General features: G+C 40.5%; 1 protein-coding gene across 4 annotated transcripts in view; it reads left to right on the forward strand.

Moving 5' to 3' along the window:
* kat7b (K(lysine) acetyltransferase 7b) overlaps nt 1–27,255 on the forward strand; it is a 91,259-nt gene that overhangs the window by 38,805 nt on the left and 25,199 nt on the right. For 3 of the 4 annotated variants that reach the window (XM_060849092.1, XM_060849093.1, XM_060849094.1), the window contains 5 exons: nt 1,473–1,712; nt 3,633–3,715; nt 5,205–5,294; nt 23,030–23,128; nt 26,397–26,507. In XM_060849092.1, the coding sequence (XP_060705075.1) occupies nt 1,473–1,712; nt 3,633–3,715; nt 5,205–5,294; nt 23,030–23,128; nt 26,397–26,507 (623 nt within the window). The remainder of the gene's footprint in view (nt 1–1,472; nt 1,713–3,632; nt 3,716–5,204; nt 5,295–23,029; nt 23,129–26,396; nt 26,508–27,255) is intronic. The other variant, XM_060849095.1, reaches the window with a different exon arrangement.

The following is a 27,255-nucleotide window of genomic DNA, read 5'->3' on the forward strand; positions in this document are numbered from 1 at the left end:
TATTCCAGTTGCTAATGTATTAGTGTTATTGTGCTCCTCTGGAACTACCTCTTGAATATTTGATGAATCCAGTATTGATTTGATTATGCTCAGGATCTGATTATAAGCAGATTTTTTTTTTGGAGAGGTATATAGAGTTGTAGATTCATACAGAATGGAAAGAGACCCTTTCGTCAAACCAGTCCATGCCAAACATAATCCCAAACTAAACTAGACTCACTTGCCTGCTCCCATGTTCTGGATGAGGTCAGAAATGAGTTCTCTCCCCCAACACGGCAACACAGAAGGACAGGCCCAGGGGGAAGCAAAATGGGGTCAGTGGGGCAGAAGGGAGCAATGGTGATCAATTGGGGGAGCAATGAAACCCAATGGTCATAGAAATTGGCTCTTGCTCAAAGAAATTTTATGATTGATTATTTTTCTTGAGTAGTTCATGGTGGATTCTGCTTCATATTCTCACTCGTTTTCTCTCGTTCATTCTTGTTCCAACTGTTTTTTGTTTTAATTGCAGCAGTTTTGATGTTTCACTTCTAATTCATTTAACTTTCTTCAAATTGTATGCCCTCTATGCTCTGTCTTCAGTCTTCTCGGGGCCAAGTGGCTTAATTTGTATTTGATTTTTAAAAAATTAATAAAAAACAACCTACATTTTCTGTCTCTTCAAAAACCTTCTCTGCTGTGTCACATAAGTTTAATCAATACTTGCAAACAGTAGCATGATTTTGCTTTACCTCTTAACATTTTTTACGTTGACTTGATTCTTGATTGTGCTACATTGAAGTCTTTTCCAAAATGTCAATTGTAATTCTTGAACTTCAATGCATGCATGCTAGCTATTTTGCAATTAAACTCTCTTCATTAAAACTTTTGTTCATGTTTTCTCTTTACTGTTCTATTTCGTGGTACTCTGAATTTTAATTTTGTTACTTTTGAACTGTAACATTGCTCCATCATTCATGGCTATGACTTCAATTGCAATGGCTTTCTGCTTTGAATTTTCTGCCTGTGTACTTTGCTTTCATCCTTTAACACGCTCATTAAAATGTATCTCTGAGTCCCTGCTTGTGTTAAAGGTGCATTTAAATTCAAGTTCTTACACTATATTTTTCTCCTTCCATCGTTTCTGTCACGAAATTCATGCTTTCTCAGTTCGTGCTGTTACTTTTTCCAAACCATAGAAACTGCTTATTTCTACTAATATTTTCTTTATGACTTTTAAGTCCTAAGTATAAAATACATGGAATGATGGAACCATGGCATTTGAACTTTTCTGTTGCGAAAAATTTAATTTGTACATTCGTCTGTGCAATTTTAAATAAAACATTTTAAATAAAATATATACAGCATGAATGCTTCAAAAATATAATTCTTTTGGATCCAGTATGTAAACAGGACGTTGTAGTTGGCATATATTTTGAGGAATTAAAGTTGTTGTTGTTGTTAACTTGTACTTTATTTTTCTCTATTTTCAGATACTAAGACAGCTGTTGACCATGATGAGTCTCCCCCGCGTACCCCTACAGGCAATGCTCCATCCTCAGAATCTGACATTGATATTTCCAGTCCAAATGCATCCCATGATGAGAGTGTAGCGAAAGATGCTTCAATGAAAGACTCTGGAAGTGACCTCTCTCACAGGCCAAAACGTCGCCGTTTTCATGAGAGTTATAATTTCAACATGAAATGCCCTACTCCGGGCTGCAATTCTTTAGGTATAAATTGTTTCTATGTCTGCTGAACATTTGCAGAATATTGACAATTCTTTAGACTGTCTACTTGCTCGAAAACTTTAGCAAATAGCTGCATTACAGATATTCAACCAAAGGGCATGTTCCAAGTTTGCTACGTTAATGTTCACCTGCTTACACTTCAAATGTAATTTTTGTCATTTCTTTAGTTTCTTTGAGCAATGTGCATTGGTTGAGATAGGAGGCATATTACTTTCTTGTGTACTTTTGCTGCTGTTTCTCTTTATGTTGGTGCGTAAACATGCTCCTTGGGAAAGAGATGAGATCACAGCCTTATCCCAGTGTCGTCTTTGCTATCTTTTCTTGGCTGCTTGACTAGTGCACAAGAGATTTATAATCTTATTTCACCGCCACTCTTCCAGATGGTGTTAGTAAGATCTACACTCCTTCTCCGTGTGTGAACAGTCTGAACAAGCTTTTGTTTGATGTAGAGTAAAACTTGCGTGTAAACTGCCTTTGCGAATGCAGGAGCATAGTTTTTCTTTTCCATTTTTAATCCAACCATTTTTACAGTTGTAGTGTAAAGAAGGCAATTTAGGATTCACATAGTTGGTTTTCTGTTGTGCAACGAAATAGACTGGTTGAAAAAACTTTATCGTCTCATAGAAGACCTTACAAATGCGAAGACAGAGAAAATCATAGGTAGGACGAGAATATATATAATTGACTGTCTTCTGCTTTTTCAATTATTTATTGAAGTCAGAATCATGTTTTGTTGTAATGGTGAGTGTTTCTGCCCAACAGGATAAACCTAGGGCCAAAATCTAAGGAAGGGGTTGTTAGTGAATGCAGCTTTTCATTGGTGTGCTTCTCTCCTTACACCTCTTCACTAATTTTCCTAAATTAAGAGGACATCAACTGCTTTATAGGTAGAATACCCCTGGATACCTTCTGATAGTTTGACTAAGTACCTTTTTGATAATGTGTGTGCTTAACTGAATTCTGCCTTATTTAGTATCTGCATAGGCACTCTTCTAATATTGAAGACTAAATAATTCATCTAGCTTATTGAATGTTCTTGCATCAATGCTTGCATAACTAGAGTCACCTGTTTAGATAGTGCTCACTTCTTGTGATGTAGTTTCTAACCTACTGCCTTTCAACTCCGGTGGAAATGCTACTGTTGGGGAAAAAAAAACTAAAAGTTAAAAACTCTAATAACTGCAAGATATACCATATTGTCTATAAAAAAAGAACTCTCATTTGATGTAATTTAGAATGGAGGATGATTGTTCATGATTGGGTAATATCTAAGGCTGCATTGCTACAGTTTAAGGTTAACACAGTATTTTTGATCCTAAACGTTCTTTCTGTAATCCCTTTTGATTTGAGCCCACAATTTGTGTTTTTTTTTGGTAATGCACAGCACCCCAGGCATGATCAATATTTTTAATCAGAATGTTCAAGGATGTTATGATGCACCTCTTCTTTTTAAAAAAACGGACTTGAATGTGGGCATCCTGGCTCAGAGATAGGATCATAGCATTGAACCAGAAGTCCCCTTTGCATTCTAGCTTTATAAATGTTTTCTAATCAACCTGTTAAGAGATGCATTCTAGCTTTATAAGTTAGTTGTGAGAGTATGGTTCGATTGCATACTCAATATGAATCATAATCAATTTTGTTGTACCTTTTTATTTTAGGTATCTCTTAACTGTAGTTACTTTCATGAATGGTCATGCAGTATTTGTACAGTATGTCCTAAATGGATCAATAGAAACAAGGCAGCTTCTCAACTGTTGCTAAAATTGTAATGCTGATACCATGTTTTATTTGAAGATGAATCAAGAACCGACTATCTGGGTAAAACAATATTGAAATGTATTTTGACATGTATTCTTGATAATCATGTGATTATATCATTACTCGTGTTGTTAAATCTAGGTCATTTGACTGGAAAACATGAAAGGCACTTCTCCATATCTGGTTGTCCATTATATCATAATCTGTCTGCAGACGAATGTAAGGTATTGTGGATTTTACATTATATTTTGAAATATTTAACATTAATTCTATTCGAACATTCTCTTAGCCTCCAATTCTTGATAAATAGGAGGGGCAGATTTTGGGGTTTTCATTACTATAACCACCTTGTTTTATATAATTCATATTAATTTTTTTTGACGCTCCGCTGTTCATTTTGAGATCCCTTATAATTATAATTGACTTGATTTGGTGATGGACACAATTGCAAATGATGGTTTTAAACACAATTCAGTATAGTTTCAAGTCATGATGTAGAGTAAGATTGAGAGAGTTGCATTTCCTCCAAAATTGGTTAATTACTATACGTATGCTGAAACCAGGATCCAGTTGGCTAAGTTGGTAAAATGACTAGTGTTGGACAACAAAAATGCCAACAGCACAATTTGATTTCTGTTCCAGCTGAAGTACCTGCCATTTGCATTCTCATTCTGTCACTGAGCATGGAAGGCAATAGAAAATTAATATTGGCAAAAAAGTTATTGAGCGAATGGCTCAGGGTGATGTAAGCAGATAATGACCTGTTTTCAGGCAGAGCATGTGTGAAAACAATGATCATGTACTGAAAACGAATGAGATTACATTTCAAGCAATGGTCCTCATTTCAATCATACATTTATTCAATCATACATTTACAGTAGTGTTTGAAATCTTGGAGAACCTATAGTTATTTTGATGCCCATCCACTGGGCGCTTCATGCCTGCAGTCGTGCCAAACAATCAGTGTTCTAATCTGTAATCAGTGCTTTTAAGAAAAAAGTGGTTTGAATCTTTGGCAGTTGATGTGTTATAGTAATCATTTGTTGTGTTTGCTTGACACTGCATTTACCACACTGCATTTGAATCAATAGTAGAAACTGAATGGGAACCCCACCAACACATCTTGAATCCCATCTATCCAGAACTGGGTGAACCATTATCAGCACAGCCCAAAATCTGAATTTTTAAGTGAGAAGTTTGCTGTAGGAGTGCTGTTGGAGAAACATAGTAAGGGATTGCGTTTTTCAATGGTTTGGGCATGACACAGGGAAGCTAATTAATTCAATATGATATGAGTGTTTTTGCTTTAGTTGCTGGGGGACTTTTCCTGGTAGTTGAAACTTTGCATCTCACTCCAGTGCAGTAGTGATTGGAGAAAGGAATGAAGATGTTTGTTACAGATTAACGTGTAGATCTGCATTCACAGAAAAGCTGCATAGCCCTCCCTGTGCTGTGTATGTTTGTGTCCAGCAGTGTTTGAATAGGCTGTATTTGAAAATATATACCTCTTGTTGAGCTTCAGTAAGTATTGGAAAGGTGGGACCCATAATTTTGTTAATGTTTACTGATGTTAATTGTGATCCAGGCTGTTTGATAAGTTATCTAGACAGCAGTTTCTTGGCCTTCTGCCCAACTTGTCAGTGCAATAATTATCTGGTTGCTTCTGGGATTTGTAGAGTTTAACTTCTAATTTTCTGCTGTTGATGGTTACAGGTTAGAGCTCAGCAACGTGAAAGGCAGATTGATGACAGGGCATTATCGCAAAGACAAGATGAAAACAACAGGCATGCAACCAGGCATCAGGCAAGTTCTTATTATCGCTGCAGTCAGAAATATCTAAGAAAGATCTGCCTTTCACTTCTTCAGGACACTGTATTTTGCAGACAATTAATTATTTTTGTAGACCACTGCTTTTAAGTAGTCAGTTGGCTCACAGCATGATTCTACATTGGTGAGATAAATAACCAATTAAATTTGATGTTACTGATCAAACAATTCGGAGTCCTCAACTAATAATGATTTCAAATTCCAAATTGAAACTCTTTGGGGTTTCAATGAGAAAATAAAGCTGTTAGATAATCTCAAAAACTCAAATGGTTCATTAATGTTCTTGAAAGAACAAAACCCACCATTTGGAGTTGATTACCCAATGTGTGACCTCAGGATTAGTTGGAAGGTAAGAGACAGGAAAATATGATTGAGAGGGGAAGAAGAGGTAGGAGATAAAGAAGGAAGGAGAGATGGACAGATTGAAAAGGAATGGGTATATAGGGGTGGAGAATATGTTGGTAACAGAGAAGATGGGAGAGGGTCAGAGGTCCAAGGTAATGGTCAGATGGTGGAATTGTTGAATAGATGACACGAATGGCTGGACTAGAAAAGGAGTTGGGGGGAGGGAGAGAAAGAGAAAGAAGGAAGGGGTAAAAAGAGAGTGAAGGGAGACTGCCAGTGATGGAAAATATTGCCAACAGGGAGTGTTAAGTTATGTAGAGTTTAACTATGGAATGACATCTTTGAAAAGCAACAGATGCTGAAGTTTGGGGAATGAAGTTAACACAGGAAAATTGATTGAAATTTGTTCCAGCCAACAGTTGAGGCTGGGGTAGTGACAGAATTGTCATAGAGAGCACAGCATGGAAACAGGCCCTTTTGGTTCAACTCATCCAAATCAACCAGATAGTGTTTAGTGTTGATCAGAATTGTTGATCAAAAGGTGTGATGAATTCTGCTAAGGTAATGTCTATCTTGTGGGGTTACTCCCAATAACGATTGTACATTGTAGCCGTTAGACCTGTAGATGGTCATCTGAACATATGGGGAAATTAAACTGGTTTCACATTGTTCTCTGTATTCGATGTGTCCAATTTGAGAGAAGGATTGGATGGAGTGATGATATGCAGCCATTGGTGGTAATTGGTGTTGGGATTTATAGCCATCAGTTGGGAAAGGTTTAATTAGGAAATTAATCATACTGTTTGGAGTAGGAGTTGGAATGAAAATTATATCTGAAAGATAATGTTATCCTGTTGTTAAAAGACACAACAACTGATAGAGGATTGCAAGGATATCCAAGGAAAGATTGAAAGGTAATAATATTGTGGCTACATACTGATTCTTTCCCTTGACAATTTCTGAGAATAATTCAAATCATTGATTTTAAAAAAGAAACCAGGAAGGTTGATGCTTTCATTTTTGTATGTGAGAGATCCAGGTCATGTAAAAATTAAAAATTGAATCCTCCATCATGCTTCAGGATGGCTTGGGGTTTAATATAATGGTGCTTCAGTTTGGGGGTGTAGTTTAATCATAGATAAAATGCTCAGTTTGCATTTTATTTATACCAGCACACAACCAGGATGATAGCAGTCTTTTCAGTGAACTGAAGAACAGAAGAGTACAGCAAACCCTTCAGAGGGAAATTGAGAAACAAACTTATAAGATCTCAGCTATCTGTAAGAATAATAGGGTAGTTATGGCAGGGGATTTTAACTTTCCGAACATCGACTGGGACTGCCATTGTGTTAAAGGTTTAGATGGAGAGGAATTTCTTAATTGCATACAAGACAATTTTCTGATTCAGTATGTGGTTGTACCTACTAGAGAAAGTGCAAAACTTGACCTACTCTTGGGAAATAAGGCAGGGCAGATGACTGAGGTGTCAGTGGGGGAACACTTTGGGGCCAGCAATCATAATTCTATTCGTTTTAAAATAGTGATGGAAAAGGATAGACCAGATCTAAAAGTTGAAGTTCTAAATTGGAGAAAGGCCAGTTTTGACGGTATTAGGCAAGAACTTTCGAAACCTGATTGGAGGCAGATGTTCGCAGGTAAAAGAATGGCTGGAAAATGGGAAGCCTTCAGAAATGAGATCACAAGAATCCAGAGAACGTATATTCCTGTCAGGGTGAAAGGGAAGGTGGGTAGGTATAGGGAATGCTGGTTGACTAAAGAAATTGAGGGTTTGGTTAAGAAAAAGAAGGAAATATATGTCAGGTACAGGCAGGATAGATTGAGTGAATCCTTAGAAGAGTATAAAGAAAGTAGAATACTTAAGAGGGAAATTGGGAGGGCAAAAAAGGGGACATGAGATAGCTTTGGCAAATAGAATTAAGGAGAATCCAAAGGGTTTTTATAAATATATTAAGGACAGAAGAGTAACTAGGGTGAGAATAGGGCCCCTCAAAGATCAGGAAGGCGGCCTTTGTGTGGAGCCACAGAAAATGGGAAAGATACTAAATGAATATTTTGCATCAGTATTTACTGTGGAAGATATAGACTGTAGACAAATAGATGGTGACATCTTTCAAAATGTCCAGATTACAGAGGATGCTGGATGTCTTGAAATGGTTAAAAGTGGATAAATCCCCAGGGCCTGATCAGGTGTACCCAAGAACTGTGTGGGAAGCTAGAGAAGTGATTGCTGGGCCTCTTGCTGAGATATTTGTATCATCGATTGTCACAGATGAGGTGCCGGAAGACTGAAGGTTGGCAAATGTGGTGCCACTGTTTAAGATGGGCGGTAAAGACAAGCCAGGGAACTATGGACCAGTGAGCCTGACCTCGGTGGTGGGCAAGTTGTTGGAGAGAATCCTGAGGGACAGGATGTACATGTATTTGGGAAGGCAAGGACTGATCAGGGATAGTCAACATGGCTTTGTGCGTGGGAAATCATGTCTCACAAACTTGATTGAGTTTTTTGAAGAAGGAATGAAGATTATTGATGAGGGCAGACTGGTAGATGTGATCTAAATGGACTTCAGTAAGGCGTTCGATAAGGTTCCCCATGGGAGACTGATTAGCAATGTTAGATCTCATGGAATACAGGAGAACTAGCCATTTGGATACAGAACTGGCTCAAAAGGTGGTGGTGGAGGGTTGTTCTTCAGACTGGAGGCCTGGGTCCAGTGGAGTGCCACAAGGATAGGTGCTAGGCCCTCTACTTTTTGTCATTTACATAAATGATTTGGATGCAAGCATAAGAGGTACAGTTAGTAAGTTTGCAGATGACACCAAAATTAGAGGTGTAATGGACAGCAAAGAGGGTTACCTCCAATTACAACAGAATCTGGACCTGATGGGCCAGTGGGCTGAGAAGTGGCAGATGGAGTTTAATTCCGATAAATGCGAGGTGCTGCATTTTGGCAAACCAAATCTTAGCAAGACTTATACGCTTAATGGTAAGGTCCTAGGGAGTGTTGCTGAACAAAGAGACCTTGGCGTGCAGGTTCATAGCTCCTTGAAAGTGGAGTCACAAGTAGATAGGATAGTGAAGAAGGTGTTTGGTATGCTTTCCTTTATTGGTCAGAGTATTGAGTACAGGAGTTGGGAGGTCATGTTGCGGCTGTACAGGACATTGGTTAGGCCATTGTTGGTATATTGCCTGCAATTCTGGTCTCCTTCCTATCGGAAAAATGTTGTGAAACTTGAAAGAGTTCAGAAAAGATTTCCAAGGATGTTGCCAGGGTTGGAGAATCTGAGCTACAGGGAGAGGCTGAACAGACTGGGGCTGTTTTCCCTGGAGTGTCGGAGGCTGTGAGGTGACCTTATAGAGGTTTACAAAATTGAGGGGAATGGATAGGATAAATAGACAAAGTCTTTTCCCTGGGGTCAGGGAACTGGAGGGCATAGGTTTAGGGTGAGAGGGGAAAGATATAAAAGAGACCTAAGGTGCAACTTTTTCACACAGACAGTGGTATGTGTATAGAATGAGCTGCCAGAGGATGTGATGGAGGCTGGTACAATTGCAACATTTAAGAGACATTTGGATGGGTATATGAATAGGAACGGTTTGGAGGGATATGGGCTGGGTGCTGGCAGGTGGGACTAGATTGGGTTGGGATATCTGGTCGGCATGGATGGGTTGGACTGAAGGCTCTGTTTCCATGCTGTACATCTCTATGATTCTATGATTGTTAATTTGAAAGGTTTACATGAACACAGAAATTGTCAGGTTGAGGCTCATTCTTGATAACTGAAATGAAAGGCAGTTTTCAGATTGAGAAATATGGTAGTTACAGAATCATAGAAGTTTACAGTATGCAAGGAGGCAATTCGACCCATTGTGTCTGCACCAGCTCTCTGAATGGCTGTTTGCTGAGTGCCATTTTCCTTCCTACCTTACTGTAACCCTACACATTATTTCTTTTCAGAAGTTCCTTTTGAATGGTTCAATTAAACCTCTCTTCCATATACTGAGGAATTGCAATAAAGACCTTAACCATTCCATAAAAATATTTTCTCTCCTATTGCTTTTACTAATTATTTTAAATCTGTGCCCTCTCTTTCCTGATTCTTTCCTGAATACGAACAGGTTCTCCTTGCCTAATCTGTTCAGAACATTGAGTACAGGGGTTGGGAGGTCATGTTGCAGCTGTACAGGATGTTGGTTAGGTCACTTTTAGAATAGTGCAGGCAATTCTTCCTATCGGAAGGATGTTGTGAAACTTGAAAGGGTTCAGAAAAGATTTACAAGGATGTTGCCAGAGTTGGAGGATTTGAGTTATAGGGAGAGGCTGAATAGGCTGGGGCTGTTTTCACTGGAGCATTGAAGGCTGAGGAGTGACCTTCTAAAGGTTTATAAAATCATGAGGGGCATGGATAGGGTAGATAGACAAAGTCTTTTCCCTGGGGCGGGGAATCCAGTAAGAGAGAGCATAGGTTTAGGTTGAGAGGGAAAAGATGCAAAAGGGACCTAAGGGGCAACATTTTCACGCAGAGGTTGGTGCATGTACAGACTGAGCTGCCAGAGGAAATGATGGAGGCTGGTTCAATTGCAATATTTAAAAGGCGTCTGGATGGGTATATGAATAGGAAGAGCTTGAAGGGATATCGGCCTTATGCTGCTAAATGGGACTAGATTAGGTTAGGATATCTGGTTGGTATGGATGAGTTGAACCGAAGGGTCTGTTTCCATGCAGTACGTCTCTATGACAATTTTGAAAAGCTTTATTAGGTCTGCCTTAGTCATTTTCTTTGAAGAGATAGACTCTACCTTTTCCAATCTATCTTCCAAACTGAAGTTTCTTATCCCGGGATCTGTTCCACTGAATCTTTTCTGCATATTTCACATGCCTCCAAGATCATTTCCTCTATACAGTCAGAGACAAGTTCAGCGAATCTCCTTTTTTCCTTTTTCTTGTACTGAATGTTCTTACTAATAAAGGGACCTAAGGTCTCCCTTTATTAATAAGGAAGTTGCCTGGTCTAGAGGGAAGGTCTTACGAGGAAAGGCTGAGAGACTTGGATCTGTTCTCATTGGAAAGAAGAAGGCTGAGAGGATTTGATAGAGACATACAAGATGATTAGAGTATTAGATGGGGTAGACGGTGAAAGTCTTTTTCCTAGGATGATGTCAGCTTGTACGAGGGGGCATAACTACAAATTGAGGGGTGATAGATTTAAGACAGATGTCAGAGGCAGGTTCTTTACTCAGAGTAGTAAGGGCATGGAATGCCCTACCTGCCAATATAGTTAACTCAGCTACATTAGGGAGATTTGAACAATTCTTGGGTCAGCACATGGATGATGATGGGATAGTGTAGGGGGACGAGCTGAGAATAGTTCACAGGTCGGTGCAACATTGAGGGCCGAAGGGCCTGTTCTGCGCTGTTCTATGTTCTAACAATCAGATGGTGAAGGTTAAAATTTGCTGATCCTTCTTTACCACCAATATAACACCACTTCCCATCAACTTCAACGAATATTTTCCAACACCACTCTGACCTAAACTCTCTCACATTTAGGTCCATGTCCTGTTACGCCCTTTTGAGTTGTAATCTTCACTTTATACTCATTCTGTCTTCCTTCAAAGATGAATTACCTCCCCATCCTCCACATTGAACTTTGCCTGACCACCTCTTCCAGCGACGTGTGTACAGAGGAACCTTGATTATCCAAAGGACACAGGTGGGGAGTATCGGTTGATCGAATGCCGGATATTTAAGGTTCCTTTGTATTTCTTTTTTGAAATTCTGAACTTTCTTCCTTTTGGTGTATTATCCACAAATTCGTGCCCTGTTCTACACTAAGGTCTAGAACGTTAGTTTATGTATCATGAAAAGCAAAGGTACCACATTGACTTCTGGGGAACTCCATTGCACACCTTTCCTGACCTGCAAATCATCTGTTAGCCATTACTACCTGCTTGCTAGTCGCTACTGTGTCATTCCATCTGCTATGCTCACAAGCCTCTTGCGCTGTAGTGTTTCAAACTTCTTTTGAAAGTCCACATGTACCACATCAGCAGTGTTGCCTTCATCGCTCTCGTTTATTACCTCTTCAAAAAACTTCAAATCAGTTGACCACTATTTAAATACTAGTAAGCTTTCCTTAATTCACCTGCATTTGTCCATGTGACAATTTTATCGAGAATTATGTTTTCCTAGATGTTATACCATAACTAAACTGATCGGCCTGCAGTTACTGAACTTATCTTTACACCCTTTTTGCATAAGGGTGTGATGCTGCAATTCTTCAGTCTTCTAGCATCACTCTGCATCTAAGAACAACTGAAAAATTATGGTTAGTGTTTCAGCAATTTCTATTTTCACTTCAATTCATCGAATCCCTATAGTGTGGAAACAGGCCATTTAGCCAGTTGAGTCCACATCAACCCTCCGAAGGGCATCTCATTCAGACCCACCCCCCCATCCTATCCCTGTAACCCAGCATTTCCCATGGCCAATCCACCTAGTCTGCACATCCTTGGATACTATGAGCAATTTAGGATGGCCAACCCACCTAACCTTCACACCTTTAGGAGTGCGGAGGGAGGAAACTGGACCAATCGCAAGAAACCCATGTATATATGAGGAGAATGTGCAAACTGCACACATTCATCTGAGCATGAAATCGAACCCGGATTCCAAGCACTGTGAGGCAGCAGTGCTAACCACTGAGCCACCATGCTGCCCTCTGTATGATTGGATGCATCTCATGGTGCCTAGTGCCTTATCGACAAGTACAGATCGCCTACCCAATTAGAGGAATTATCATAATACAGTTATGAAAAGCAAAATTAACTTCATTGCATCACCAACAAGCAATAAATGTTGCAATCACTCAATGTTTTCAACAATAACGGGTTTAATCAAATGGACCTGAAGCTCTAATTACCTGACTCAATGTTTTCAATCTTAGCAAATCTGAATCTTCAAGTTTAAAAAAAAAACCAAAAGAACAGTGGATACTGGAAATCCTGGCAGGATTTTTCCGTTAACGTTTTGGGTCCAGTGACTCTTCAGAACGTTCTGAAGTGGACCTGAAATATTGACTTTGGTTTTTCTTCACAGATGCTGCCAGACCTGCTGAGATTTTCTAGCAATTTCTGTTTTTGGTTCTAGATCTTCAAGTGTTAGAGTAACATATAGGAAATAATATAACAGCAGATCTGAAAGTACAAGGGATATGAACCATCAAAGAAGGAAAAGTTCATGTTTTAGATAGTACCATCATTTTCATACCTTTATAGCCTACTGACTTGAGAGTAGGTGGGGAAATAACTAAAACAAGTTAAATTTTAATAGGCATAGGGAATTCTGGAGGATTCTCATAAGAGGATTCTGGATAATCCAAGATGGAAGATGGGAAAAACTTCTGGCTGTAACAGCTGCTCCCTTTTTTTTGAGGTGTTTTAGGTGTTGGAGATGATTTCCTTGAATTCCAGGAGCAGCAATTACTGTTTTGTATGCTGTTGCATTGTTTTGGAACTTTTGGAGAAAAAAAAGGCCAAAACAACACTTTTAAAAGGGAGAAGAACAGACAAAGGAAACATATGGTGAGGTCAGTGCAGGAGAGACAGAGACAGAGACAAAGAAACTCACTGCTAACTGAAGAGTTAGCAGTTCCTGCCTTTGCTGGACATCGGAGTGCGTTTGGGAAAATTAAAAAAGTGAAATTCGCAACTGATTTTGGAGGAACCTATCTGGCAGCGGTCACAGCACAGAAATAGATAAGTGGATTTTAAGCGTGGCCTTAAAATAAGTCTGCAGTAGTGAGTAGAGTGGATTCTTTGTTGATTGTATGTTTTATTGAGCTATGTCTCTTTGATTAAACTAAAATATAAGCCATAAATATAAATTTAACCTGGAGCAGTGTTTTGTAGAGGAATAAGACAGTGCTATTTTCTGGGTCTGTAGATTGAAAGAAGCAAAAATGGCCCTTAGAGTGATATGCTCTTCTTGTCGGATGTGGGAGTTTAGGGAGAGTTTACGGGTTACTGAGGATTATATCTGCAATACATGATGTTGGTTGTGAATCCTATCAGATCGAATGGATCGGTTGGAGAAGCAGTTAGAGGCAATGAGGAATTTACAAGAGCAAAGGGATGTGATGGATGGCAGTTATAGAAAGGGGGTTGGGGGAAGAGTCTCAGATACAGTCACATAGATGGGTTAACTCCAGGAAAGGTAAGAGAGGAAGGCAGGTAGTGCAGGAGTCTTCTGTGGCTATCCCCATTTCAAACAAGTGTGCTGTTTTGGAAGATGTAGGGGGTGATGGATTCCCAGGGGAACATAGCACGAACAGCCAAGTTTCTAGTATTGAGATTGGTTCAAATGTAATGAGAGGTTCATCGGGTTCCAAGCAATCGATTGTGTGAGGGGACTCTCTAGTCCGAGGTGCGGACAGACGTTTCTGTGGCCAGAAGCGAGAAATCAGAATGGTGCGTTACTTCCCTGGTGCCAGGTCAAGGATGGCTCAGAGATGGTGCAGAATGTTCTCAAGGTGGAGAGGGGCCAGCAGGAGGTCATTGTTGTTGGTTCCAATGTGGACATAGGAAGGGAAAAGGTTGAAATTCTGAAGGGAGATTACAGAGGGTTAGGCAGGAATTTAGAAAGGAGATCCTCGAGAATAGTAATATCTGGATTACTCCCGGTGCTACGAGCTAGTGAGGGCAGGAATAGGAGGATAGAACAGATGAATGCATGGCTGAGGAGCTGGTGTACAAGAGAAGGATTCACATTTTTCGATCATTGGAAGCTGTTTTGGGGTCGAAGTGACCTGTACAAGAAGGACTGATTGCACCTAAATTGGAAGGGGGCTAAGGTACTGGCAGGGAGATTCGCTAGAGCTGCTTGGGGCGACTTAAACTAGTAAGGTGGAGGGGTGGGACCCAGGGAGATAGTGAGGATAGATTTCCATCTGACACTGGTACAGTTGAGAACAAAGACGAGTGAAACAATCAGGGCAGGCATGGACAAAGCAGAGAACAAGGTAGGACTTATAAACTTTATTTATTTCAATGCAAGAAACCTAATGGAAGGCAGGTGGACGCAGGGCATGGTTAGGAACATGGGACTGGGGTATCATAGCAATGCGGAGACATGGCTCAGGGATGGACAGGACTGGCAACTTAATGTTCCAGGATACAAATGCTATAGGAAGGTCCGAAAGGGTGGCAAGAGAGGAGGGGGAGTGGCGTTTTGATAAGGGATAGCATTATAGCTGTACTGAGGGAGGATATTTCCAGAAATACATTCAGGGAAGTTACTGAATGGAACTGAGAAATAAGAAAGGGATGATCACCTTATTGGGATTGTATTATAGACCCCCTAATAGTCAGAGGGAAATTGAGAAACAAATTTGTAAGGAGATCTCAGTTATCTGTAAGAATGATAGAATGGTTATGGTAGGGGATTTTAACTTTCCAAGCATAGACTGGGGCTGGCATAGTGTTAAGGGTTTAGATGGAGAGGAATTTGTTTTTTTGATTAGATTAGATTAGATTACTTACAGTGTGGAAACAGGCCCTTCAGCCCAACAAGTCCACACCGACCTGCCGAAGCGTAACCCACCCATACCCCTACATTTACCCCTTACCTAACCTACGGGCAATTTAGCATGGCCAATTCACCTGACCCGCATATCTTTGGATTGTGGGAGGAAACCGGAGCACCCGGAGGAAACCCACGCAGACACGGGGAGAATGTGCAAACTCCACACAGTCAGTTGCCTGAGTCGGGAATTGAACCCGGGTCTCGGGCGCTGTGAGACAGCAGTGCTAACCACTGTGCCACCATGCCACGTGTTAAGTGTGTACAAGAACTTTTTCTGATTCAGTATGTGGATGTACCTACTAGAGAAGGTGCAAAACTTGACCTACTCTAGAGAAATAAGGCAGGGCAGATGACTGAGGTGTCAGTGGGGGAGCACTTTGGGGCCAGCGACCATAATTCTATTCGTTTTAAAAAAGTGATGGAAAAGGATAGACCAGATCTAAAAGTTGAAGTTTGAGGAAGGCAAATTTTAACGTTCTGATGTTTGCAGGTAAAGGGATGGCTGAAAAATGGGAAGCTTTCAGAAATGAGATAACGAGAGTCCAGAGAAAGTATATTCCTGTCAGGGTGAAAGGAAAGGCTAGTAGGTATAGGGAAGGCTGGATGACTAAAGAAATTGAGGGTTCGGTTAAGAAAAAGTAAGAAGCATATGTCGGGTATAGAACATAGAACATAGAAGGATACAGCGCAGTACAGGCCCTTCGGCCCTCGATGTTGCGCCGACCGAATCCTACCTAACCTATACTAGCCCAATAACTTCCAAATGCCTATCCAATGCCCGCTTAAATGACCATAAAGAAGGAGAGTTCACCACTGATACGGGCAGGGCATTCCATGAACTCACAACCCGCTGTGTGAAGAATCTACCCCTAACATCTGTCCTATACCTACCACCCCTTAATTTAAAGCTATGTCCCCTAGTAACACCTGACTCCATTAGCGGTAAAAGGTTCTTAGTATCTACCCTATCTAAACCCCTAATCATCTTATACACTTCTATCAGATCTCCCCTAAACCTTCTCTTCTCCAATGAGAACAGCCCCAAGTGCCTCAGCCTTTCCTCATAAGATTTTCCTACCATTCCAGGCAACATCCTGGTAAACCTCCTCTGCACTCGTTCTAAAGCTTCCACATCCTTCCTATAGTATGGCGACCAAAACTGCACACAATACTCCAGATGAGGCCGCACCAGAGTCTTATACAACTGCAACATGACCTCAGGACTCCGGAACTCAATTCCTCTGCCAATAAAGCCCAGTACACCATATGCCTTCCTCACAACACTATTTACCTGGGTGGCAACTTTCAGAGATCTGTGTACATGGACACCAAGATCCCTCTGCTCATCCACACTACCAAGTAGCCTACCATTAGCCCAGTAATCCATCATCTTGTTATTCCTACCAAAGTGAACGACTTCGCACTTAGCTACATTGAATTCCATTTGCCACATTTCCGCCCAGCTCTGCAACTTATCTATATCCCGCTGTAACCTACCACTTCCTTCCTCACTATCCACAACTCCACCGACTTTTGTGTCATCCGCAAACTTGCTTACCCAGCTTTCAAGTCCTTCCTCTAGATCATTTATAAAGATAACAAAAAGCAATGGTCCCAAAACAGATCCTTGTGGTACACCGCTAGTAACTGCGCTCCAAGATGAACATAATCCATCAACTACTACCCTCTGTCTCCTTCCAGCCAGCCAATTCCTAATCCAAACCTCTAATGTATCCTCAATGCCATACCTCCGAAGTTTTAGCATTAGCCTACCATGGGGAACCTTATCGAACGCCTTACTAAAATCCATATACACAACATCTACTGCTTTACCCTCATCCACTTCCTTGGTCACCTTCTCAAAGAACTCAATAAGGTTTGTGAGGCACGACCTGCCCTTCACAAAACCATGCTGGCTATCCCTGATCACGTTATTCCTACCCAGATGTTCATAAATCTTATCCCTTACCATTCTCTCTAAGACTTTGCCCACCACTGAAGTCAGACTCACTGGCCTATAGTTGCTAGGGCTATCCCTACTCCCTTTCTTGAACAATGGGACCACATTCGCTATCCTCCAGTCCTCTGGTACTATTCCTGTTGACAACGACGACATAAAAATCCAGGCCAATGGCTCTGCTATCTCCTCCCTAGCTTCCCATAGGATCCTGGGGTAAATGCCATCAGGCCCAGGAGACTTATCTATATTCATCCTTTCCAATATTCCCAAAACCTCTTCCCTGCATATTTCCAGGGCATCCATTCTAATTATTTGTGATTCCATATTCACATCAGCAACAGTGTCCTGTTCCTGAGTGAATACTGATGAAAAGTACTGATTTAATGTCTCTCCAATCTCCTCCGCCTCCACACACAACTTCCCACTACTATCCTTGACTGGACCGATACCTACCCTAGTCATCCTTTTATTCTTGACATACCTATAGAAAGCCTTTGGGTTTTCCCTAATCCTACCAGCTAAAGACTTTTCATGTCCCCTTCTCGCTTCTCTTAGCTCCCTCTTTAGCTCCTTCCTGGCTACCTTATAACTCTCAATCGCCCCTACTGAACCTTCACGCCTCATCTTTACATATGCCGCCTTCTTCCCTTTCACAAGGGACTCCAATTCCTTACTAAACCACGGCTGCCTCACAAGGCCCTTTACACCATGCCTGACTGGTACATACCTATCGAGGACACGCAGTAGCTGCTCCTTGAACACTCCCCACATCTCATTAGTGTTCTTCTCTTGAAGCCTGTTTTTCCAATCCACACATCCTAAGTCATGCCTCACTGCATCATAATTTCCCTGCCCCCAGCTATAGCTCTTGCCCTGCGGCACACGATTATCCCTCTCCATCACTAAAGTAAAAGTCACAAGATAGGATAGATCGAGTGAATCCTTAGAAGTGTGTAAAGGCAGTAGGAATATATTTAAGAGAGAAATCAGGAGGGCAAAATGGGGCATAGCTTTGGCAAATCGGGCTAAGGAGAATCCGAAGTGTGTTTACAAATACATTAAGGACAAAAGGGTAACTGGAAGAGAATAGGGCCCCTCAAAGATCAGCAAGGTGGCCTTTGTGTGGAGCTGCAGGAGGATACTCAATGTGTATTTTGCATCAGTATTTACTGTGGGAAAAGAGCATTGAATGTAGACAAATAGATGGTGACATCTTGCAAAATCTCCATATTACAGAGGAGGAAGTGCTGGATGTCTTGAAACGGTTAAAAGTGGATAAATCCCCAGGGCCTGATCAGGTGTACCCTAGAACTCTGTGGAAAGCTAGGGAAGTGATTGCTGGGCCCTTACTGAGATATTTGTATCATCGATAGTCACAGATGAGCTGCTGGAAGACTGGAGGTTGGCCAGCATGGTGTCACTGTTTAAGAAAGGTGGTAAGGACAAGCCAGGGAACTATAGACCATTGAGCCTGACATCAGTGGTGGACAGGTGGTTGGAGGGAATCCTGAGGGACAGGGTGTACATGTAGTTGGAAAGGCAAGGACTGATTAGGGATAGTCAACATGACTTAATCTGTGGGAAATCATGTCTCTCAAATTTGATTGAGTTTTTTGAAGAAGTAACAAAGAGGATTGATGAGGGCAGAGTGGTGGATATGATCTATGTGGACTTCAGTAATGCATTCAACAAGGTTCCCCATGGGAGACTGGTGAGCAAGGTTAGACCTCATGGAATACAGGAGAACTCTCCATTTGGATACAGAACTGGCTCAAAAGTAGAAACCGAGGATGGTGGTGGAGTTTTTCAGACTGGAGGCCTGTAACCAGTGGAGTGCCACAAGGATCTGTGCTGGGTCCACTACTTTTCATCATTTATGCAAATGGTTTGGATGTGAGTGTAAGGGTTATCATTAGTATGTTTGCAGATGTGGTGTAGTGGATAGCGAAGCAGCTTACCTAAGATTACAATTGGACCTTGATCTGATGGGCCAATGGGCTGAGAAGTGGTAGATGGAGTTTTATTTAGATAAATGTGAGGTGCTGCATTTTGGAAAGGCAAATCAGCGCAGGATTTGTACACTTAATGGTCAGGTCCTAGGGAGTGTTGCTGAACAAAGAGACCTTAGAGTACAGTTTCATAGCTCCTTGAAAGTGGAGTCGCAGGAAGATAGGATAGTGAAGAAGGCATTTGGTATACTTTCCTTTATTGGTCAGAGTATTGAGTGCAGGGGTTGGGAGGTCATGTTGCGACTGTACAGGACATTGGTTAGGCCACTATTGGAATATTGCGTGCAATTCTGGTCTCATTCCTATCGGAAAGATGTTGTGAAACTTGAAAGGGTTCAGAAAAGATTTATAAGGATATTGCCAAGGTTGGAGGATTTGAGCTATAGGGAGAGTTTGGGTAGGCTAGGGATCTTTTACCTGGAGCGTCGGAAACTGAGGGGTGACCTTGTAGAGGTTTATAAAATTATGAGGGACATGGAAATGATAAATAGACACAGTCTTTTCCCTGGTGTGGGGAGTCCAGGACTAGAGGGCATAGGTTAAGGGTGAGGGGGGGAAAGACATAGAAGGGACCTAAGGGGCAACTTTTTCACACAAAGGGTGTTACGTGTATGGAATAAGCTAGCAGAGGATGTGGCAGAGGCTAGTACAATTACAATATTTAAAAGGCATCTGGGTAGATATATGAATAGGAAGGATTTGGAGGGATATGGTCCAGGTGCTGGCATGTGGGACTAGATTGGGTTGGGATATCTGGTCGGCATGGACGAGTTGGACCGAAGTGTCTATTTCCGTGCTGTACATTTCTGTAACTCTAGATGCAGGGAAAATGTTCATGGAGTTTAGAGGGAAAGCGTAGAAAACATTTATTTTAAGTTCAAATGCCAGTGGCTTGAATCTGATTGGAAGAAAATATACCTTTTGGGTCATCAAACTATGTCCTTGCACTTATACTAGAGATAATGCAAGTCAGTACGGGGTGCAACAATAAAATGAAATTTTGAACCATTGGCGTGTTCGGGATGTGATCCCCAGCACATGGATAGCAATAGATTGGTCAATAGCAGAGTCACTGACAGTCTAATTTCAACCACGTTCTCTTGCAGTGCTCACATCAAACATCATGCTTTTGCATGATTTTTGTATCTAGAAGGTGCCTGGCTGGAGAAAAGTGTACGCTCTTCAAATTTTAGACTTGATTTGAACAAGAGCCCTGCAGTGCAATTGTTTAAATCCTTACTCAACAAACTGTGTTGCCTGCAGTGAACTAATCCTCAATGTTGTGAGATTGTAAGGTTGAGGGAAGGTCATGCAAAGATATTTTGACCTAATACCTGAAAAGCTTTTGCCAGCTTATTGAATCGTATTTTAGTTTGGTCTAGATGCACTATTGCTGCAGAGTAAACAAAGATTTGTGGTGGCAGTGCAAATAAATAGACACGAAGCTGATGTGTGAACTAGTATCGTTCAATACTGGAGACATGGGAGGCTGTTCAGCTCATTATAAGAATCCCTAAGTGTGGAAGCAGGCCATTCAGCTCATCAAGTCCTCACTGACCCTGAAGAGTATCCCATCCAAACACACACCCAATCCTATCCCTGTAACCAACATTTACCATGCTTAATCCATCTAACCCGTGCATTCCAGGACACTGGGCAATTTAGCATGACCAAACCACATAACCTGCATGTCTTGTGGGAGGAAACTGGAGCACTTGGAGGAAACCCACACAGACACAAGGAGAATGTGCAAACTCTGCACAGACAGTTGCCCGAGGGTGGAATTGAACTTGGATACCTGGTGCTGTGAGGCAGCAGTGCTTATTACTGAGCCACTGTGCCACCTCATTTATGTCCATGTGGACTCCCTGCAAGAGCAGCTCAGCTGATCCTGCTCCCTGGATATTCTTTGTGTACTTGCAGTTTTTATTTCCTTCAGCTACTTATTTTGTAGATCCAAACAGGATGAAGAAAAATGACAGGGAAACTGTTGCAACCCATATCCGATATCCAAGCAATGCAAGCCAATTTGGGTCCTTGAAAACAAATTATGACCACAGAAGTGATCTCCTGGGTCTCCGCACTTGAATACAGCCACCATTTTTGAATCACTTGAGGTGTGGATCCAGTAACATGACCAACAACAGAATGATGTCATGAACTACAATGTGAAGCAGTAATGATGAGTTGTGAACCTGAACTATGTGTAAAGGAACTAAAAATGCACAACTTTGATGCAAAATGAGAAAATGAACTTCTGTTCACAAGTGTAAAAGATGTGTTTGCATTGCATGTAATTAAAATTTACCAATAAATGAAAGGGGCAGTGTGTAATGATGCCACACAATGATGCACGGTAGGTCCAAGAAAAATCTTCTGTTGAGCAGCATGCTTTGGGCAAAGAAAGTTGATGATCTAAAAGCCATTTGAAAGCTTAACAGTATTTTTTTTCTCCAAAGAAGCAGCAAATGGTAAGGCCTGTATTGAAGCTTCATTCATTATTTTCTGACAAATCATAAGGCATCATTCACAGATAGCGAAGTAATCAACTAAGCAGTGATTGTGTTCATAACGCGTTTTTCGTAAGCTTTAAGAGCAAAGAAGAAATTACAGTGGCAATCCAGAGCATGTCACTTGATGCTTCCACAGAGTGAGGTTCATCAAATCTCTGTCCAAAGACATCTTTGAGCAACTACACAGCATCTGAACGAATCTGTGAATGTTTCTCATTGCAGTTCAATTAATACATCGTGACTGACACAATCCACTTGGTACTTTCTGTGCACGTGCTCTGTAAGGATATAAGAATTAAGGTAGATCTTTCAACCTTTTGACCTTTAAAGAGAATTCGAGTTACATGCTTAAGAAAAACATTCCAGTTAGGTTTTCATCACAATTGATGGTGCACCAGAAATGAGTCTGAATTCTCTCTTTTGTCAGTCATGATGAGTTAATCCACCAAGAAACAATAGCAAGTTATCAGCCTTTTCCATGCAGTGGATGTTGTTAAGATTTTAGACTTGATTTGAACAAGAGCCCTGCAGTGCAATTGTTTAAATCCTTACTCAACAAACTGTGTTGCCTGCAGTGAACTAATCCTCAATGTTGTTGTGAGATGGTAAGGTTGAGGGAAGGTCATGCAAAGATATTTTGACCTAATACCTGAAATCATCACTTAAATCAAAGAATGAAGTGTGGTACAAACTGTCCAAGAGTGCATGGTTGCTTGTGTTAGAATTGTTAGTTGCTCCCACTGACAGTATAGGAAACCTGATAGAAGGTTGACTGTGCCAAGAAAAGTTCCAGACTGCCAGATCGGCCGAATTTATTTAGGCCTGCTGAGTAACCCTGTCACCACTACAGGAAAGTCATCGTTTGACATAGATCTGCCTACAAACCCTACCGACATGCTTAAATGCATGAGCAAGTTACACATGCTGCTAATTGGAGACAAACCGGTTAATATAGTAAATGGAAAACTGGTCCAAAATTTTGCTGTATGTTATAAAATACTCAGCACTGGTCAGATTCCAAAATCTCTCTAAAAGATAATGTGCAAGGCATTCTTCCAAATTTAATAAGCTAGCTAACATTGTTACAGTATAAGGATGAGTTAAGGGCAATATTATCTTAACATATTCAAGTCTAATGGCCTCTAACTAAGAAATATGCTTTTTGCACTGATCAAAAAAAATCACAACTAAAAAAAATTGGCATCATAGATTTTTACTCGAGTTTTCTGTATTTTTAGATCAGTCTGTATAAGTATTGCACTTAAACCCATCTCATCTTTAGGCTCCAACAGAGAAACAGTTAAGATACAAAGAAAAGGTGACAGAACTTCGGAAGAAAAGGAATTCAGGACTGACCAAAGAACAAAAAGAAAAATATATGGTGAGGTTTCTGTGGAAACGTTTTGGCAAATTTTATTCCTTCAGACATGTATGTGTTTCCAGCTGTTGTAAGGTTCATCTTTTTCAAAAATGTATTATGTAAAATTAGTCACATGACCAAATAAAGATCTGGCATAGTTTTAATGACCCTAAGTCTAGAAGGAATTTTCTGTGTCCTGTCCACATGACTAATTGGTCATTTTTTTAAAAATCTGGTTTCACAAAATGCTGGAATCTATCAGTGAGGTTATAGCTAAATACTGGAAAATCACAATTCAATCAAGGTAGAGTCAACATGATTTTGTGAAGGGGACATCAGATTTGACTAAGTTATTGGAGTACTTTGAGGAACCAACAAGTAATGTTGATGAAGGGGAATCTGTTGACACTGACTACTTGAATTGGATGCTCGGCAATGACCATTTCCAAAAAGAGACATGTGGAAACATCTTCTCAATATTTACCCTGTCAAGACCCTCCGAATATTGTATGTTTGAAGAAGATTCTTCTTAACTGGAATAAAGGCCTAACCTGCTTAGTTATTCTTGATAAGTTAAACCTTTCATCCCAAGAATCAGCCTGTATCGACTACCAGTGCCAGTGTACCCTTTCTTAAATATGGGGATCAAAACTCCAAGTGCAGACTCAACAACAACTTGTACAGTTGTAACAAGACATTCTTAAACTCCAATCCCAAAGCAAAAAAGGACAAAATTCTATTTGCCATCTTATTTACTTGCTGCACCTGTTTGTGTTTCATGCACAAGACCACACAGATCTTTCTGGGATCTACTTTTTTGTGAAGTCTGTATTCATTTCAGTAAATAATCTGCCTTTTGATTCTTCGTTCCAAAACGCATGACCTCTACTTTAAACTGCATGTGCCATCTTTTTGCCTATTCACTGAGTTTATCAATATCCCCTTGTAGATTTCTTATGCTGTTATGACAATGTGGCCTCCCAGGAATTTTTGTATCATTTGGATATATTGCACACCTTACCCCCATTTCTCTTCAAATTATTAATTTAGATATTAAATAATTAAGAGAATCAACCTCATCTGTGGCACTCCACTTCTTCTATCTTTGCAACCTGAAGAAAGACCCATTAAACCTGAAATTCTGTCTTCTGTATGCTAACCAATCCTTAAATCATGTAAATACATTATTCCCAATGCGGTGAGCTCCAATTTTGTGCAATAGCCTTTGTATGTGGCATCTTATTGATTGCCTTCTGGAAATCCGAATACAATGCATTTACTGATTTGCCTTTATGAACTTCATTTGTTTTATCTCTTTTCACAAAACTGTGTTAACTCTGTTTGATTACGTTCAGCTTTTCTAACTTCTCCTGTTATTTTCTCCATTAATGATGGCAGATGTTAGGATAACTGGCCTTCTGGGACAGAGGCAACACTTTCGCAGTTTTCCAGTCTTCTGAAACTGTCTTGGAATCCTGAGGGTTCTGGACTATTTCGACCAACACCTCCATTATCTTTGCAGCTATTTCGCTTAAAAACCTTGGAAGCAGTCCACGAGGTCCTGGCAACTAGACTGCCTTTAGTCCCATTTGTTTCTCAAATACTTGGTCTCTTATGGTAGAGACTGTTACAAGACCTTTTCTCCCAATAGCACTGGGCATAACTAGTATCTTTGGGATATTTATAGTGTCCTCTGCCATAAAGACCAATGCAAAATATTGGTTAAAATTATCTGCCATTCCTTGAATCCCCATTAATAATTCCCCAGTAGCATCCTCCAAGGGTCCCACATGTATTGAGCTACTCTATTTATTAGGTTCCCTACAGTGTGGAAATGGGCCATTTGGCCCAACAAGTCCACACCGGCCCTCTGAAGAGTAACCCACCTAGAACCATTCCCCTACATTTACCCCAGACTAATGGGCCTAACACTAGGAGCAATTTACCACGGCCAATTCACCTGATTTGACCGTCTTTGAGAGCACCAGAGGAATCCCACGCAGACACTGGGATAATGTGCGAACTCAACACAGACAGTGACCCGAGGTGGGAATCAAACTCTGGTCCCTGGCGCTGTGAGGTTGTAGTGCTAACTACTAAGCCACTGTGCTGCCCTATAATTCTTAAGTGGTTGATCCCTGCAGTGCGGGAACAGGCCCTTTGACCCAACAAGTCCACACTGACCTCTGAAGAGTAATCCACCCATTCCCCCACCCTACATTTTTACCCCTGAATAAGGCACCTAACCTACACATCCCCGGGCAATTTATGGGCAATTTATCATGGCTAATTTACCTAACCTGCACACCTGTGACTTCAAAGGCAGTCACACTCTCCTCACCTCTGGAGTTCACCTCTTCTGTCCATGTTTGCACCAAGGTTGTAATGAAATCAAGAGCCGAATAGCCCTGACATAAAAATGGATTTATTCACATTCATAGGTCCATAATAAAATTGGAAACTAGTGAACTGGAAATTGAACACAAGCAAAAGAACTGAAAGACATAATAATGTTGAATAGGCTGCATTTGTTCTGTTTTTATAAGAGCAGTCATTAATAGGTAGATAAATTTGTTACTGTAACTTTTCATAGCGCTGATGTTTGTGGGATGGCCAGTCTCCTAATTTCCTTTTGAAGGAATATGTCTCCTGAAACTTAAGAGACCATTTTAGGAGGAGATAATAGGAGTGGCAATGTCATTGGGTGAGTCGTCCGAAACCCCATCCGAATGCTCTGGACGACCTGGGAATTAAAGCTTAGTTAATAAATCTGGAATGTAAAGCTAGTTTCAGTAATGGTGATGATTATTAACTGTCATTAATTGTTATAAAAAAAACTGGTTAACCAATGTCCTTTAGGGAAGGAAATCTGATGTCCTTACCCAATTTGACTCAAACGTAATATCACCAACAATAATGTAGTTGATGCTTAACTGCTGTCAGTTCAGATACATTAAACCTAGCAATCAAATACTGGTCTTGCAGGTGAACCCCATATTCCAGGAAAGAGTAAAGAAATCATTTTTGAGGAGAAACCTATGCAATTTAACTATTTAACCCTTTAAGCGTGTTCTGCCATTCAGTTTGATCATTTGTTGATTAGGCTATTAATTTAGCAACCTTAATGATGGAGCGTATTTTCTAGATGTATTTTATGTGGCAAAGGTGCTCTGTTGAAACTTGGTAGAGTTTCAGGATTAACCTGTTTGCTTTGTTTAATAATTGTGTTTGCTTATTATTAATGGCTTATTTATGCCTGTGTAATATTTGTGTGGTTGCAAACTCTCAGGAGCACAGACAGATACATGGAAATACGAGGGAGCCACTCTTGGACAATCTTACATCTGATTTTGACCTGGAATTATTCCGCAAAGCTCAAGCGCGAGCCTCTGAGGATCTGGTATGATACAATACTTGCTAAAGTATACTTTATACATGGCAGTTGAAGGAGAAAAACTGTTGTTCGATGTGAAAATGCTATTCCATAATGTACATTCAGATTGAAAGATTTTTGTGGTCGAGGTTGTATCTTTAGAGTAGTTTTTCAGTTGTTTGAATTTTGTTGCCTATTTGAACTGCTTAAAATTAGTTATCAATTTTAAATTATCATCAATGACTTAAACGATTTCAGATTCTTTGAATCTACATTTTGATAGCTTTTTGAAGATTAGAGAGCAAAATCACTGACACAAATAGAATTGTTGCCTTTAAGTCAAAGGGGGAAAATAAATAGCAAAACAGCTGGCAGTGTCAATATTCTTTAAGCTTTTTAAGTCTTTTCTGTTGGTTTGACGAGACATTTTGAATCGATAAACATAGCTTTTCCTAAGGGAAATGATTTGCAAGAGTGGCTGATCTAAATTGAGAATGGGATTTATTTTATTGACAACATTACATTACTAAAATGACCTTGCTTGACAATCCAATGTGTCATCATGTCTAAATGGATCGGAATCTTATAAGAGTGTGAGTGATACGAGTTCTCATGAGATTTGAGGCAGAAGTAGATGAGAGGTCTGTCAGAGCCCAAATTGGGATCGTAGAGTCATAGAGATGTACAGCACAGAAATAGTTGTACCTTTGGTCCAACTTGTCCATGCCGACTAGATATCCTAAATTATTCTAGTCCCATTTGCCAGCACTTGGCC

Source organism: Hemiscyllium ocellatum, chromosome 32 (genome assembly GCF_020745735.1).
Source record: "Hemiscyllium ocellatum isolate sHemOce1 chromosome 32, sHemOce1.pat.X.cur, whole genome shotgun sequence".
NCBI lineage: Eukaryota > Metazoa > Chordata > Chondrichthyes > Orectolobiformes > Hemiscylliidae > Hemiscyllium > Hemiscyllium ocellatum.